Source organism: Citrus sinensis, chromosome 7 (genome assembly GCF_022201045.2).
Source record: "Citrus sinensis cultivar Valencia sweet orange chromosome 7, DVS_A1.0, whole genome shotgun sequence".
Taxonomy (NCBI): domain Eukaryota; kingdom Viridiplantae; phylum Streptophyta; class Magnoliopsida; order Sapindales; family Rutaceae; genus Citrus; species Citrus sinensis.
Genome location: NC_068562.1, coordinates 24,853,379 through 24,869,572, shown reverse-complemented (window position 1 = coordinate 24,869,572; position 16,194 = coordinate 24,853,379). Strand labels below are relative to the sequence as shown.

The following is a 16,194-nucleotide window of genomic DNA, read 5'->3' as shown; positions in this document are numbered from 1 at the left end:
AGGTTGGCCGAATCACGTAAAAATCATCGTGTTTGAATCTCTATTCTCTTATCCTTTTTATATTGTGATTGATTTATTTGTTATTGCTTTAAATTAGTTTTGGATTTGCATTGAGTTTTGATCTAGAATTGAATAATTTTTAGAATCTCAATTCACCCTTCCTCTTGGGTTGCATAACTAGAATTTCAATTAATACTAAGACCTACGCTTCAAAAGTTATAGATTTGGACAGTAACCAATTCATATTTTGATTGTGGTTGACATTTCACTTTCTAATTATATTACTTTTATTATTTAATTTTAACTTTTAGGTTTCAACTTTGAACATTACTTAAGTTAAAATTATAAAACAATTAAAAATTTAAAATACTTTTAAAATTATATTCTTAGTGGGATATACAGGACGGGACATGATTTTATAATTGGTCCTCCTCCCATCCCACAAATAAAGGTAGGACTTATTTTTTGTCATTATCCCATCTTCCTTATAATTTAGGATGTAAAAATATGTTTCAATCCTATCACAAGTGGGACGAGATCCCATCCCAACAAAAAAAAATTGTCATCCCTACACTCAGATAATTGGGCAACATTGTAAATGGTGCTAGATTTGTCTCTAAATATGAGCTAAACTATTTAGAACCCACGACTTATCCAAAATTGTGATACAAATATCTTTATTATATCAATTCAATGTTAATATGTTACAAATAATCACATTATCGATTTGATGTGCATTATGGCCAGTATGACATTCTTGATTATTAGTTTGATTTTCAATACACTATGAGATTAACTCCCTCCGCTATCAATATTGCAATTCCTATTTGGATATGTTATCGCAATCCATACATGATTGCATGTAGCATTTAACAGTTCTAAGATATGTTGTATTAGTTTATGATTCTAAGTATTGTCAATTTTAACCATAATGGCTATAAACTGGAGCTATTAGTTATCAAATATAAACTTGTGTTCATGTGATAAAAAAATAACTTATCAAGTATAAGTAAACATTTATCAAATAATTTAGTTGATTTGCTTTCATAATCGATGAAAGCACAACCGTCTCAAGGAACTAACAACAACTCTTTAGATGAGTGAGTCAAATACATCATCACCTACTTCATGAGGTTGAAGGTTTCGAGTCTTCTCGTAAGCACGGGAACATATTAATTTATTATTTTATTTAATGTTATTTATTTAACTCAATTCTTCAATTTTAAATTGTCGAAATAAGTTGGCACGTACATGTATTCAAAAGAAAAAAAAAAGGTCGCGTACATGAACGAGACTGACTTGAAAAATATGGAAAGAACCAGCCCGACCAAAAGCTTGGTTGGGCTTTTGAAGGCCCAGAAGTGGCCCAATAATATGAATTTATTTCAAATACCCTTTCATTTTCTTGGTTATATAGCTCAATTTCACGGGATTAATTCGGTCATTTAAACAGAATTCGGGAACCTATTTGACACAAATGAATAAGATATTTAGCTATTTGAGGAAAAACAAAACAATAGGAATCTATATGTTATTATCCCTCTGTTGAATTTTTCAGTGGTTTTAATTAACTGCTAGGGTTTATCGATCATCTCTCTCACTGTCACTCTCCCTCTCTGTAAGCTTTCTGTTTCTCCGGTAAGGCTCCGTAAAAATGACGAAATTCAGAAAGCTTAATCGGCCGACTGGTCACAGAATGTCCATGCTGAGGTTGCCATTTTTAAATTTTCAGATTTTTTAAAGTGTTTCTGTACTTCTTTTTGAAAAAATAAAAATAAAAAATTGTTGGTGTAACTGCGTGTGTGCAGAACGATGGTCTCGCAGTTGGTGAAGCACGAGCGTATTGAAACCACTGTTGCCAAGGCACTCCCTTTCTTACTTTCTCTGTTTTAGGGTTTTATTTTATTTTTCGATCTTTTAAAATTGATTAATTAATTTAATTCATTAGTCAAATTCTGTTAGAAGTATATTGAGATTATAGGAAGAAAATTGATTGGAAATGTTGAATTATGGGACCCATTTTAAGGCTTTTTTTTGGTTTCATTTTTCCCCAAATTTTGGAGACTGATGTGATATAAATGAGAAATTATGAGAGTGATTTTTTTTCTTTTTTTTATATAAATGATTTGCAGGCAAAAGAAGTTAGGCGACTTGCTGATAATATGGTGCAACTTGGGAAAGAGGTGTGTATAATACGTTAGTTTTTATATTACATTAGAGCATGAAAGCTCAGTGTTAAGATTTTCTTTTGCAATTTGAAAGTTAGAGTTTGTAGGCTGAAAAGAAATTACTTGTAATTAGTGGAAAATGCTTTTTCTTAATTGATATGAATGACAACGTTTTTTGAAGGTAAAGTTATAAGTCGAAGTTTTTTGCAATCTAATTGATGGACTTCTACAGTTTGGTTAGTGGAGCTTAACCCTAATCTGTAGACATGTTGTTACTTTTAAGCTAGCAAAGTTTTGTGGGTGATCCAATGAGCATGTGCATGGATGTTTCTGTAATTTGCTGAACTGTAAGTAGATCTCTCTAATGCAGGAGATTCCTTTGGTATTAGCTTTGGAACTTATCATTTGGAAACTTTATGGGGGAGCATAAATAGTGTGGATGAAATTATGTGTACTCACACCCCATTCATTCCTTTGACTAAAATGAAGAATCTTTAGATTAATATTGAGGCTTAGGGAACCTGGAATTCACAAAGTTCTTCTTTTCAGATTATCAGTCAAGAACAGTCTCGGACTTCGCTTTGCTCGTCCTCTAGTGGCTTCTCAATGGGGATTCTCAATGAGAACCCTACCTTAAGAATTCCCCCACCAGAGGTGAATGAGAGTGAAACCAGCCCTCGCCCCTACTTTGTTAAGCAGGGGCTAGGGTTGCCAATTAAGAAAGTTGTTAAAAGCTATTTACGTGGTTTTTAAGCCATGTTGAGCAAGTCCCAAGTAGTACCCGACTTGGACCATCCTCAATGAGGTTTTGTGTTTAATAGACATGGTCCTAGAATCCGTTTTCTTTTCAGAATTTAAATAGGCTACATGAATACTTATCAGTACTGGGTAAACAATAATCAAATTCCATTTAAAAGGAATTTAGTGGCTATATTCAAGCGTCAAAGTATTAGATGTGAGATTTTGCGAGGAACATTGTCTTATTAGAAGCTGCTAAAGCGCAATTCAGCAATAACTAAAAGTGCATTCGTCTAGGAGCTTTGAAGTTTATCCCTGGTCTTAGAGTGCATTTTTAATCTGGCAAACAATTCTCTCTTTTTACATGTTAAATGGGTTGATGCTTGTTCTAGATTATTTATTTATGCTTTTCTTGTCAAAAGAACGGAATAATGATTTTGAACAGTAACAGGGTTCCCTTTGTGCTGCGAGACGTGCTGCTGCATTTGTTCGTGGGGATGATGTCATTCACAAGCTATTTACAGAATTAGCTTATCGATACAAGTAATTTATCAAGCTGCTGCTTTTCAGTTATTTTATTTTATTTTATTTTTATTAAGGATTATATGCATATTAGTTACATTTTATGTATGTTTGGTTGTGCAGGGATAGAGCTGGTGGATATACAAGACTGCTTAGGAGCCGTATACGAGTTGGTGACGCTGCTCCAATGGCCTATATTGAGTGAGATTTATTTATTTATTAATTCCATTAGCTTAGAGACTGATAAATATGTAGCCTTGCCTTCTTGAACACTTGTTAAATTGCAATTCTTATTGTTCATCTCTGCATTTGCAATGATATTTGCTAACTGTCCAGATAATAGCTTTCAAGAAAGCCTACTCAAAAATGGCTATTGTAATATCATATATCTGTTCCTCTAATTGGGAAGCTTGTAAAATGGAGGATGGAACATTCCTGATACTGTAAGAAAGCTATTCGGTTTTAGAAAATGGCCTTCCTAATGTTTTTTCTATAGGATAACAAAATTATTCGTGATGACGGCTGCTATCTCTTTATCTCTGACATGTGCCTGCATGGTGAACACATTTTCTCTGTACATTGTGTTTAGTAGTGAATTGAGCGAGCAATTGTAATTCTAGTGATCATTCTCAAAATTCATGCACTGATTGATCAATCTTCACTAGGTTGACCATGTATTAAGTCATACATTAACACTTTTGAGCAGGTTTGTTGACCGAGCAAATGAGCTTAGACAATCAAAACCTGCGGTTCCTCAACCACCACCAAGAGCTGCCATGGATCCCTGGACAAGATCCCGGCTTACGAAGAATTTTGCACCCCCAAAACAGGAGAAAAGCTCTGATGCTGAGATATGATGTAGAAGTCATTGTGTTATTTGTATGGCTTGATCTCATTATAATATAGTTTGCGCTTTCCTCCATTCTTTTTTTATGTTAAACCTTCTTTCAATTTAGTGTTCTGAATTAAAATTTTGGAAATGTAGAAATTGCTTGCTCAGTGGTCGCTGCTCTCTGTTATGTGAGGACACGAATAAGAAAGGCCGTAAAATAACAGGTCCAAAGACCAAAGTCTTCCTTTTTCTTCTTCTTGTCTCCTGTTAACTAACGATGGGTAATTGCTGTTTTGGGGAACTGGGCTTAGCTGATCATTGTAGATATATCATGTATGTTATCTGTGCTAGTATGATTGGCAATGATTTTCTTCTTTTTTATGCTGGTAGAGTAATGTCTTTCGGGTCCTTTCCTCATTTTGACAGTTTAAGTTGATTAATGAGTCTGGAAATTTAGTTGTCAAACTCTCAATTTTGTGCCCTTAAATTGTGATGATTTCGAATGAATCTTCGAATTTCCTTTCTGTCGAGCAACATTTTAGTGGGATAAAAATGTGCCTTCGATTTCAAGTTATTTTGCTTATCAACTGTTTGTTGCTCAGTTTAATTCGGCAGTTAACCCAGTGGCTGGCCTCTTAAGCTCGACATAATTATTCCTCAAGTTGTCATTTTAGATTTTTAGTCCATTTTGTTTCTAATACATCCATGCGATTACAGCTCAATTCCTATTATTAGAGATATTATATTATTGAGTATTTTCTAAGCTCACTCAGAAAGGTACACCTTAGATGTCCAATTTGACCAAAAATTGATTGCCAATTATCCAACTGTCAATGTGCTAATTAAATTAAATTAGTTGGCTGAGTTAATCTTTTCATTGGTATTTTTGTCCAAAGTGGTCCAAGTATAATATCGAAATCAGAATAGGATTATATCATTTTCCTCGTGTAACTTGTGCTTTTGGTCACGAGTCTTCAACTTTGCCTTTCGATCTTATTATAAGAGCCATGAAAATGAATGCCTGGGCAGCATGTCTCATGCTTTGCAAATCCCAAATTGCTTTCGGTTACTTTGCTTCCAATACAATGATATACACATTGTCACGTCTATTTATTCAATTTTACCTCTTTCTCCTATACTAGTATACCTAACGGTATTCCCTCTAACCGAAACCAACATATGCACGTAATTTATTAAATTAAACATATACTCTTTAACAATAACAAAAAAAATTTTGGTTGCCTTTTTTTCCTTCGCTTTTAAGTTTAATAAAATATAAACCAATAGCTCAACATAGAGAATTCTTCAAAATAGGTAAAGAGACTAAGAGAGAATAATTTTAGTAAAATTTAGATGCTCATAAAAAGCGGCGTGTCTACATTATTGAACCCGATCGGTTTCGATTTGGTTCGATTTATTTGATTTTTCTTTGTATTTTTCATTGATTTGATTTGCTTAAACAAAACCCATTTGGTTTGAAATTTGAAATCAAACCCAAACCGATTAGAATAAGCGGAATTGAACTTTTAGTGATAGGTGTTGAAAATTTCTAATTGCTACTTACATCCTAAATTTTCATGTACTGTACGTAATATATTATACGTGCATTCGTTCAATAACTAAAATTTTGAATGTAACTAAGAACTTGAGGTTTTCAAATAGAGTGGAAGATTATAATTGACAGCGATTATATTGTAATCATTCTCTCATAAAAAGTACCGGTTATTCAAACTAGTAATTTTGTATACGCACATAAAATTGCCAATTCATATTTTTTTAAAAAATCAGATATATATATATTTTTATTTTTAATAATATTTATATATCTTGAATGAAAAAACAAAAATGCATGGGGATGGAGTAACAGGGAAGATACGTGGCGATGGGTGCAAGGCTTCGATCGGAAAAGACAGCTCCTACCACTTCTTCCTTATCCAATAAAAAAGCCATGTGACATGTGTGTAGTTATAATTATGCCACGTGTACATTCTCTTGTTTGTTGAACTTGGAAGATTTAATTCGAGTTCTAGTTCTAACTTGAAAGTTAATGTTCATTATTATCATGATTACTTGTTATTATTTTATAATAATTCTTTCAAATCTCTTCTAATAACATTTCATTATCTTAATTTGTTGGCATTTTTTTCTTGAACCTTTGTATTCTCTTTTAAATCTCTTTTCTTGCATGCAAAGAATGAGAAAGAAGAACTAGATGAAGAATATATATATATATGGAACTTAAGTTATTTATTTATTTAATTTAACCCTTGTAATTGTAGATTTGACTAAGCTTAGACACTAATGAATTTTGTTTGGTGAAATAGTTTCTGAAAGGACCCTTGGACCTATATCATTTTATCTTTGGTATTGTTAATACTATTGCTTTTGGTGCAAGAAACTAGAGGATAACCATCTATTTTTCATTAATTAGAAATCACATTTGCGATACTCCCAAAGTGATACAATGTAACCAGCTATACTAATGTAGAAAGCGCTTTTGTTGTTTAAGGAGGTAGAAGGGAAAAGTGCTTTTGCGATAAGGGAGCTTAACTATTTTTACTGGCTGAAATAGCAGTCAGCTACTCAGCTTTGCTTGTGATGGGGGGGATTTCCTGTTTTTTACAACATTTTAATTAAGAGGAATATTTGTTTCTTGCCTCGTGGTAAGTGGAGATGGGACAGTTAATCAATTTTTGCTTCTAGAAATTTATCAATATCCATCATCAACCAACCCAATTGTTTTCATTAACCTAATCTATCAACTACTGTTATAATTAATTACGTGCGAGAAAATGAGATGAAAAAGGGAATAAAAGGTAGAGACAATCAGTTTTTTTTTTTTTTTTTGACATTTCATGATAAATGTGTAATCTAATGCCCCCATCAAAAGTGAAGTTATAGTTCACCAGCAAGTGAGTTGAGAAAATAAAATAAGTAATGAAAGTCAAAACTTTAATAACTCAATTAAGAAAATAATTAATGGGTAATTATAAATTTATGACTTATCTTTAGTAAATATTATCAGTTTTGAGTACAATGAAAACCCAATAATTAATAACTTTTTTTTAATGATGAAGTTGTGGCTTTTGGCTTGTGGGCATAGAAAATTATCAAGCTTACCGTAAAAAAAGGAACTTTTTTTTTTTAAAATTTGAGCTAATCAATTCTTTTTAATTGGATATGGAAACACAACATACTTTTTTAGCTATCATTATGATTCACTTTGGATGATTAGTAAGATACTTCAATCAATGGATCTATAGTCTGACCTATAAATCCCTATAAGTAGGAATGATTTTATTTATTTATTTTTTTAAAATAAAGTATGAAAATGACAACAAGAAAATTGAAACTTGAAAAATAAAATAAAGGTTGTTGGTAAAGAATTACTAAAATGAAACTATCAAATTGAGAATTGAAATAGAAGTAACTCTGTCTATATTGAGTCTTGCTCTCTGCCTCTTTACTGTCTTGCCTCAAACCTTCTCTGCATCCACACACAAATCTCCAATAGAATCATAGGTATGCTCTTCAATCTCCCTCCCTCTTTCAACAGCATGAAAATGTTTTTGTTTGGCCTATTTTTCTTGCTTCTGTTTTCTTTGCTTTGGACTTAAAAATTTTTCTGGGGTTGCTTTAGTTGATGTTAATGTATTACTATTCCATTATTATGTTCTTCACTCAAGTTAGCCAATGCAAAAACTTGTTTCATGTTAGTTTCTTGTTTTTCTTTCTGTACCTTTATTATGCCTGTGCTTTAAGTAACAGCTTGTATTTTTGTTGTGGTGCTCTTTTGTTCATTGTGAATCAGATGGTTCATCTATTCCCTTTCTCTTAGCAATATTTAGTATGAGAGGAGCAGCAATGGGGAATTCTACTGGTTCTGTTGAGGCAAGACACCGGCTATCATCATCAATGTGAGCTCAGCAATTTGCATTCAGTTTACTTACAATCTCCATAAATTTTAGCACCAAGTTACAAATCTATTGATGATACATTATGCACTCACATTGGTTTGGACATGATTTGCATTAACAAGCAACATGTTGTTCCCACATTTCTTCAATTTTTGATTCATTCTGAAATTTGATTGAATCAGTGAAGACATATACAAAAGAAGAATAAAGAAGAGCAAAGTCAAAGGCATCGACAAGCCTTTTCATATCCAAGATAGGGTATCATGCTGCAAATTTCCTCTGTTGAAGCTTGTCTTAGTAATCATTATATGCGGCACATTTTTGACACTCATGTACTCTCCTGAGGTTTACAACAACAATCATCTATCGCATACAAGTTCCCGGTAAGTATATTCACAGCAGACCAGAGATTTTGTTAATACATAAAAGCGTGAAATCTATGCAAAGTGAACAACAACGTTGATTGATTTAATTTCCATCGAATGCAGGCCAAATTTTGTTAAAAGATGGATATGGGGAGGATCAGATTCTCGATATGTTTCAGACTTAGATGTAAACTGGGATGATGTTATGAAAGTTATTGAGAAGCTGAGCGAACAGAATGACTATCAAGGAATTGGCCTTTTAAACTTTAATAAGAGTGAAGTGAATCAATGGAAGCAGCTTATTTCTGATGCCACACATTTTGTGCTGCATCTGGATTATGCCGCGAACAATGTGACTTGGGATTCATTATATCCGGAATGGATTGATGAAGAGGAGGAAGAAGAAGTTCCCGTTTGTCCATCTCTGCCAAAGATTGAAGCCCCGAGAAAACGCATTAATCTTATTGCCGTTAAACTTCCGTGTAGAAATGAAGGGAATTGGTCTAAAGATGTTGCTAGATTACACCTACAGCTTGCAGCAGCTGATCTTGCTGCTTCTGAAAAAGGCGCTTATCCTGTTCACTTGCTTCTGATTACCAAGTGCTTTCCCATACCAAACCTGTTTCCCTGCAAGGAACTCGTGACTCGCGAAGGAAACGCATGGTTGTATAAACCAAACCTGAATGTTTTAAGAGAAAAGCTCCAGCTTCCGGTTGGTTCTTGTGAGCTTGCACTTCCTCTCAGGGATAAAGGTCAGTACTAGTCCAAAGAGTTAAAAAGCCACATTCAGAATACATTTGGTAAATTTAGTCCTCTGATCTTTTTGTGTTATTTAGTCTGATCTTCATAATTTATCAAGGAATAGTCTATTATGCAAAGACTACAATGAAATTTTGCTTTTCTTATCAGAGGTTATACATAAAATTTAGTACATTGTCTTGGAAAACAGATCGGGTCTACTCAGGGAGCGTGCACAGAGAAGCATATGCAACCATTCTCCATTCAGCTCATGTCTATGTCTGTGGAGCCATTGCTGCTGCACAGAGCATCCGCATGTCAGGATCCACCCGGGACCTTGTAATACTTGTTGATGAGACAATCAGTGCCTACCACAGGAGTGGCCTTGAGGCAGCTGGATGGAAAGTCAGGACAATCCAAAGGATCAGGAATCCGAAAGCTGAGAAAGATGCGTACAACGAATGGAACTACAGCAAGTTTCGGTTGTGGGAGTTGACAGACTATGACAAGATCATCTTCATTGATGCAGACTTGCTCATACTGAGAAACATTGATTTCTTATTTGGAATGCCAGAAATTTCGGCTACGGGAAACAATGGCACTATGTTTAACTCTGGTGTCATGGTTATTGAGCCCTCAAGTTGTACCTTCCAGCTTTTGATGGATCACATCAATGAGTTCGAGTCCTACAACGGAGGTGATCAGGGATACTTGAATGAAGTCTTTACATGGTGGCACCGTATTCCAAAGCACATGAACTTCTTGAAGCACTTTTGGTTTGGGGATGAGGAAGAAGTTAAGCAAAAGAAAACTCGACTATTCGGAGCTGACCCTCCAATTCTTTATGTACTCCACTACCTAGGAATGAAGCCATGGTTGTGCTTCCGCGACTACGATTGTAACTGGAACGTTGACATATTCCAAGAGTTTGCTAGCGATGTTGCTCATGCAAAGTGGTGGAGAGTGCATGATGCAATGCCTGAGCAGCTGCAGCAGTTTTGCTTGTTGAGGTCTAAGCAAAAGGCACAACTAGAATTTGACAGGAGGCAAGCTGAAAAGGCTAACTACACAGATGGGCATTACAAGATCAAAGTCGAGGATGGGCGTTTGAAGATATGCATTGACAACCTATGCAAATGGAAGAGCATGTTACGGCACTGGGGCGAAACAAACTGGACAGATGATGAATCTTTTGCCCCAACACCACCTGCACTCACAACTGCATCCCTCTCTGGCTTGTGAGATGCTGTTTCCATTTTTTTCTACTCGGTTTCCTGTTTACATTTACATGAACATTTTTTCACGTTTTGTGAAATGCAAAAACTACTTGGGGGGTAGTAGATTTCGGCACATTTCAATTTCTTCCCAACTTGGCAATTGAAATTTTTTAGTAATCTTGTAAGAGGAAATAGTTCTTGATTTTTCTCTATGCTACATATTTCATTACGTTGAGGGTGAATTGAAAGATCATCTGATACTGCTATGGAAGAAATTTGAAGATAGGCAACACATATGCATAATTTGGAATTAGAGGTACTCTGTCCTTTTATTCCCTTAGCTTGTGTTCTAATAAAAGACTTCATATGAAGTCATTGACTTTTGATCAAGCATTTGTTCACAGTCTGCTTTACCAAAAAGTGAATCTTATTTTACAATCGTGCAGAGATTTATAATGTGATTCTGCGGAATATTCATGCATCATTGTTGATAACAGAGGATAAGAAAAGTGGCAACAGTTAGTGCATTACATGTTAAGGGTGATGTAATTGAACACTACATTCGTGCACGAAAATCAATGTCAAAAAAAAAAGAAAAAAGAAAGAAAGCCTGTTCTCGATTTGTCATTCTATCCCCAGAGTAATGGTCAGTTGAAGTTCGGCCCAGCCCGGTATTTTTTAAAATCCCTAACTCTGAATAATTAATTATTCACAACCACCTCAATGGCTCAAACAATCAGATACCGTTAGCTGTCAGAGCTTTGAAAAAGTAGCCCAACAGAACAGAGCCTCATATAAAGAAAATTATCCTTGTTACATAAGAAGGTCAATCAGAGTTGCACCATTTTTCTTCAATCCTTGGAAGAAAATTTACCGAACATCAAGAATATTTTCATACTTCGTCAACCACCCTTACTTCAGCAGCAACTAACTCTTGAATTTGATGTGTGTATGTGGAAAACACATGTGGTTTTTCAATTTGACTCATATCTGTCATCCACAATTAATGCCCTGATTACAGATTGATATTCCAAACAGATAATTGCCAATTCAAGAGATGAGAAGAGCCATGCGAGAAAATGGCCGCCAACTCATCTATAGATAGTGGACTTTCCACTATTGCTTTTGCTCAGTGGCAGGCAGTGGCTTCATTTGGACACCAGAAACTCTAAAGTAGAAGCATTTTGTAATGAATTTGTTTTCTCCTCTTCGTTGAATACAAAGATCCGAAAAATTATTGCATTTAAAAAGAGTCCACAGCAATGAATGTTAAAAATGGGTCACGATCCACCGATTCTGGGTCCTTACTCCTTAATTATGAGCATATGCTCAGATAAACATAAGTGCTTTAAGTTACATGTACAACAAAAAGAGAAGTAAGGATTAGAGGGTTCTGGAAATATAGGCCTAAGTAATCATCTTGTAGCTTTCAAAAGAGAATCCCGTGTCGCCAGCAAAACCGAATTCAGGATTGTTCATATACATCAAGCCATCTCAATTAACGTATTTTATCATGAAGGTGAAAGACGCGTGCCTGATATCTAAAGTGGAATGATATGTAGCCAATTAAGCCTTTAATCACGATGGAATGCATCATGTGATAGCATGTGCCCGTTCGCGTTTTGTTTCCATTCATACCCAGAGAAGTTCATGTGAACTTGAGCAGCACCATAGAAAAGATCATGCATTTGATGGTGACATTGAACAAATGCTCATAGGCTCATAGGCTACTTTTCTTAAGTACCATAACTTCATTGCACAAGCATCAACGCATCATAGCAAGGAGAAGAAAATGCACAAGCTGCTTCCCCGACCACTCATTTCCATTATTGCGGAGTCTTAATCATATTAAGGCTCTAAGCTGTACATCTCCATTCTCCATCTCATAAAGCTAAAAAAAATAGTCCATTGACAGATAGAATGACATTACGTTTTGTGCTACAAGCTCAACATAATGCCTCCTCACATTGGCATCTTTGCCTTCAAGTCAAGCAACATATGTGGCCTACATCATACTACACTAATGTTTATAGAAAAGATACAGTAAAGGGAAATATTTCCACATTCCCCAATCATCTAATCATTTAAGCCACGGTATACAAATTGTACAAGAAAAATCAGCAGATTCTGCTATTGCGTGCAGCAATTAAGATGATGTCGAAATCCATTCATCACCTTGGATAAAATTCTGCACTGAATATGCATTAACATGCTCTGCAGGAATTTGGGAACTCCACGGAACTCTATTAGCCGTCTTAGACCCGGGTCCAGTATTTTGGAATTCACCATAGTAAAGCGTTTTCAAAGCAAAATCACCGCTCCAAGGCAGCCACCCGTCTGGATGTACAAGAGCTTCTAAGTTACAGTGAATAAAAACAGTTCTCGAGTACTCTTTCCATGGCCTCCCCAAGTAATTCTTGTGCACACGAGGCTTACTATAATACAATTTCATGTACTCCTCGGTGCCGTTGATCAAACAGTTCTGGAAAACGAAACCTGACCATTGAGCAGGGTCCGTTCTGCCATGAGCAGTCACGGCATTGTTCTCACCTTTCTCCGGCTTTAATTGCCGTGGAGCAACCAAGATCTCGCAATCCTGGAAGATTGATGGTGAGTTTCCGAAAATGAAGTCCACATTGCCCTGAATGCGGCACTTTTTGTAGAATTGGCGGAGGGAATGAGCATATAGAGTGTCTTGATTGCCCAAGAATTCACAGTTCTCAATAATGGAGAGATCACTGTCTGATCTAAAGGCCACTGCTTGGTGGGCATCAGGACCCGCTGTGTTCTGAATTGTGAGACCACTGGCCATGAACCCATCACCAAGAACTCCTGTAACAACAGAACCACACAACACATCAAGTCCATTAACACAATGATCATCTTGTATCATACCAAACTCAAAATTAGGCAAATGGTGCAGCATTACAGAGGGTAAAATAGTCAATTTAAAAAACACGAAATTATCGCCTGCTCAGTAACACACTTCACAGTTATTGCGATCATTTAGTTTGTCACATTTATGACGTCACCTGTTTATAACGCTTTGCTTCGGAATATTTTAGTAATTTTATCCTACACATTATTTTTTTTTAAAAAAAAAGGAAAAAAATTGACTGGAGCGTGACCGACCAGAGACTTACCGACGGTAGCAGATTCATAAGTGCTAACCCCTTGCTGTCCCACATTTAAAGAACCTGTAATGACCGTTTTGCCCATGCCGTCGCCTAAAAATACCACGTTCTTTTTCTCGAACGGAACCCTTACGGTCTCCTCATAAACACCGGCCTTTATGTTAATCACAAACCTCTTAGTCGGCACATTGTCCGGTGCGGCATTCACGGCGTCCTGCACCGTCTTGTACTTACAACTCCCGTCCTTACAAACCGTCACGTCCGCCGTCAACTTCGACGGGAACCCGCCACGAAAACCGAACTGGGCCGCGCCCGACCCGCCCTTCTCCCAAAACCCGGCCCGCTCCGTCTGGGGGGCCCGCCACGCGTTAAAATCTTCGCCAAAATTATCAAACGACATCATCATACTCAGCGCATTGCTCGTCAGCCCAGTCAGGGAGTCCAAAAACGCCATCGTTTCGCCCACCTGCTTGGTGTCGTTAACGTACTTGAGCGCCGACCAGCAGTCGTACTGGTAAGTGAGGGCCGCACTGTACCATGCGCGCGCGTCCTTGAGTTTCCCACGCGGCAGCGCGTCGGAGGCCGACTGGGACCTCGCCCCGGAGTAGCCGAGGATCTGGAGACACGTGGTGGCGGCCCGGGAGCGGTTCTGACTGTCGGAGGAGGAGTCGAGGATCCGCTTCACCATCGATTTGGCGGTCTCGAGGTTTTGGGAGGAGACCCCGATGGCGGATTGGATCATTTGCGCGGGGGAGGGATTAGGGGGGACGTTGTGGGATTGGGAGAGGGATTGCTGGCACACGTCGGGGAAGCGAGTGGCCTTGCAGGCGAGCTGGATTTGAGGGACTGGCGGTTGTTGCTGCTGCTGCAGGGGAGTGTGGTGACGACGAGAGGTTGAAGAAGAAAGAGAAAATAAGAGGGAGAGGGATAAGAGGGAAATGAGAAGAGCGGAAGCCATTGAGAAGAGAGTGAGGAGACTGGACTTGGTGGGTTTCTTGTGGAGGAGTGAATGTGATGATGATGATGATTTGGCCATTCTCAACTTGATATTTATAGTGATGGGGGGGGGGGGGGGGGGGGGGTATTCGGGATTTAATGGGGTTGTTTTACTTGGAATGAAAAGACGAGATTCTGTAATAAATGAGTGTCTGTTTTTGCGTTATTATCTGAAAATTTCACGAGATGTTGAAAAAGTGAGTCACGGGGTTGGGTTTTGTTTGTTGTTTTGGATTGTCTTGGTGCCGCTGTGGGGTTCGGTGAATGTTGAAAATGGCGAGTGGCCAATCGTCAGATCGAACCGCAGAAGGCTTCTTTATGTGCTATGCTTGCAGAGAAAGTGAGTGAGAGAGACAGATGTCCGTGAGTGATGGGAGTCATGGAGAGCATTACTATTCGTCGTGTCTGTCGGTCACAATTACGGAAAGAGTCATACCTTTTTTTCATTTATATAAATTATATATAAAATTATGTAAGGACACATTTGGAAGTTTGGATAATACAGTGAAAGGTAAGGTGTAAAATAGATTCACGGGGAGAGTAGGGTTCGGGCGATGCTGTGTTAAAATATGAGCGCATTGAATATTTCGGTCTCGGTTTGAGTTTTAATTGATATCGTATTTATTATTGGATGGTATTTAATTAATTTTATAAGTTATAAAATTCATCATCCAATAAATGAGTGACACACAACGTTGTGAATCGAGTTACGACTCAAATTTTAGGATCTCTAATATTATTGTTTAAAATGTTATTTATATTTTAAAGATAATTATTTTAACTTTTATTACTCAATAAATTATAATAAATTGTATTTATTAAATGTTAATTCATATTTATATTTAAATGATAAAATATAATTTAAAATAATAATATAAACCTAAATATTTAGTAAATAAATGATAAGACATTATTTTACTTTCTTTACATAAAATTATTTATTTTGATTTCATTTAATCATATATTATTTATTAAAATGCTAAATTTAAAAATAAAATAAAAATTATATTTTAATATTATATTGCTTTTTTTCAAATTATAACATATTATAATAACCATATATAGAAATAAATTATATAATATAGTATATTATTAAATCATTTTTAAGTTTCTATATCATAAAAATTAATATATACGACTAATTATTTAATAATTAATTTCAAAATATTAATAATAAAACTCTAAACTATTAATAAATTAAAATAATATTATATTAATATAAAATAATATATTTGATTTAAAACAGTTCATACTACATCAATTATAATGTCACATTATAATTTAATATTATATTATAAGTGTAATGCAATACGATATAAGAACCGCATTAAAATAGAAAGGTGAAAAGAGGAAGGTTCACAGTGTGTTGAATGTTGTTCGGTGGGGTTGGATAAGGGGCGGTGCTGTCAAAAATGGGAGGAACAGGGCGGCGGGAAAATGAGTTAGTAGGGTTCACTTGCCATTGGCTAGCCGGTGGGCCGGGCTTTCAACTTGCCCAGCGAAATATTAGGCCTAGTGGGCCTTTTGGGTTGACAAAATTTTCACCCAACATTTTGTTTAATTGACT

General features: G+C 36.1%; 3 protein-coding genes across 4 annotated transcripts; 2 read left to right on the top strand and 1 right to left on the bottom strand.

Moving 5' to 3' along the window:
- Positions 1–1,524: 1,524 nt before the first annotated feature.
- On the top strand, positions 1,525–4,510 carry LOC102609890 (uncharacterized). Its single transcript, XM_006464558.4, has 7 exons — positions 1,525–1,710; positions 1,809–1,863; positions 2,133–2,183; positions 3,358–3,449; positions 3,552–3,629; positions 4,135–4,307; positions 4,414–4,510. Exons 1-6 carry the CDS (start codon positions 1,655–1,657, stop codon positions 4,283–4,285), a joined length of 483 nt encoding a protein of 160 aa, XP_006464621.1. The 5' UTR covers positions 1,525–1,654; the 3' UTR covers positions 4,286–4,307; positions 4,414–4,510.
- Positions 4,511–7,668: 3,158 nt separating this feature from the next.
- Positions 7,669–11,707, top strand: LOC102610419 (UDP-glucuronate:xylan alpha-glucuronosyltransferase 1). Of its 2 annotated transcripts, none has more exons than XM_006464559.4 (5): positions 7,669–7,782; positions 8,072–8,177; positions 8,360–8,560; positions 8,666–9,294; positions 9,492–11,707. In XM_006464559.4, the coding sequence occupies exons 2-5, from the start codon at positions 8,110–8,112 to the stop codon at positions 10,520–10,522; spliced, it is 1,929 nt and encodes a 642-aa protein (XP_006464622.1). In that variant the 5' UTR covers positions 7,669–7,782; positions 8,072–8,109; the 3' UTR covers positions 10,523–11,707. The 2 variants fall into 2 exon arrangements, with proteins under 2 accessions (XP_006464622.1, XP_052287446.1); XM_052431486.1 differs by lacking the exon at positions 7,669–7,782 and adding an exon at positions 7,845–7,972.
- A 595-nt stretch (positions 11,708–12,302) lies between these two features.
- Positions 12,303–15,169, bottom strand: LOC102610718 (probable pectinesterase/pectinesterase inhibitor 51). Its single transcript, XM_006464560.4, has 2 exons — positions 13,641–15,169; positions 12,303–13,329 (listed from the first exon to the last, which is right to left on the bottom strand). Exons 1-2 carry the CDS (start codon positions 14,665–14,667, stop codon positions 12,644–12,646), a joined length of 1,713 nt encoding a protein of 570 aa, XP_006464623.1. The 5' UTR covers positions 14,668–15,169; the 3' UTR covers positions 12,303–12,643.
- Between the last annotated feature and the right edge of the window lie 1,025 nt (positions 15,170–16,194).

Bases quoted from the DNA above. Each gene is read 5' to 3' on its own strand.
- LOC102610718 (XM_006464560.4), bottom strand. From the start codon at position 14,667: ATGGCCAAATCATCATCATCATCACATTCACTCCTCCACAAGAAACCC. The intron at 13,330-13,640 runs GTAAGTCTCTGG...CTGTTGTTACAG, and splicing joins TTATGAATCTGCTACCGTCG to GAGTTCTTGGTGATGGGTTC.
- LOC102610419 (XM_052431486.1), top strand. The intron at 8,178-8,359 runs GTGAGCTCAGCA...TGATTGAATCAG, and splicing joins CACCGGCTATCATCATCAAT to TGAAGACATATACAAAAGAA. The intron at 9,295-9,491 runs GTCAGTACTAGT...CTTGGAAAACAG, and splicing joins ACTTCCTCTCAGGGATAAAG to ATCGGGTCTACTCAGGGAGC.
- LOC102609890 (XM_006464558.4), top strand. From the start codon at position 1,655: ATGACGAAATTCAGAAAGCTTAATCGGCCGACTGGTCACAGAATGTCC. The intron at 1,864-2,132 runs GCACTCCCTTTC...AATGATTTGCAG, and splicing joins TTGAAACCACTGTTGCCAAG to GCAAAAGAAGTTAGGCGACT. The intron at 3,450-3,551 runs GTAATTTATCAA...TTGGTTGTGCAG, and splicing joins GAATTAGCTTATCGATACAA to GGATAGAGCTGGTGGATATA.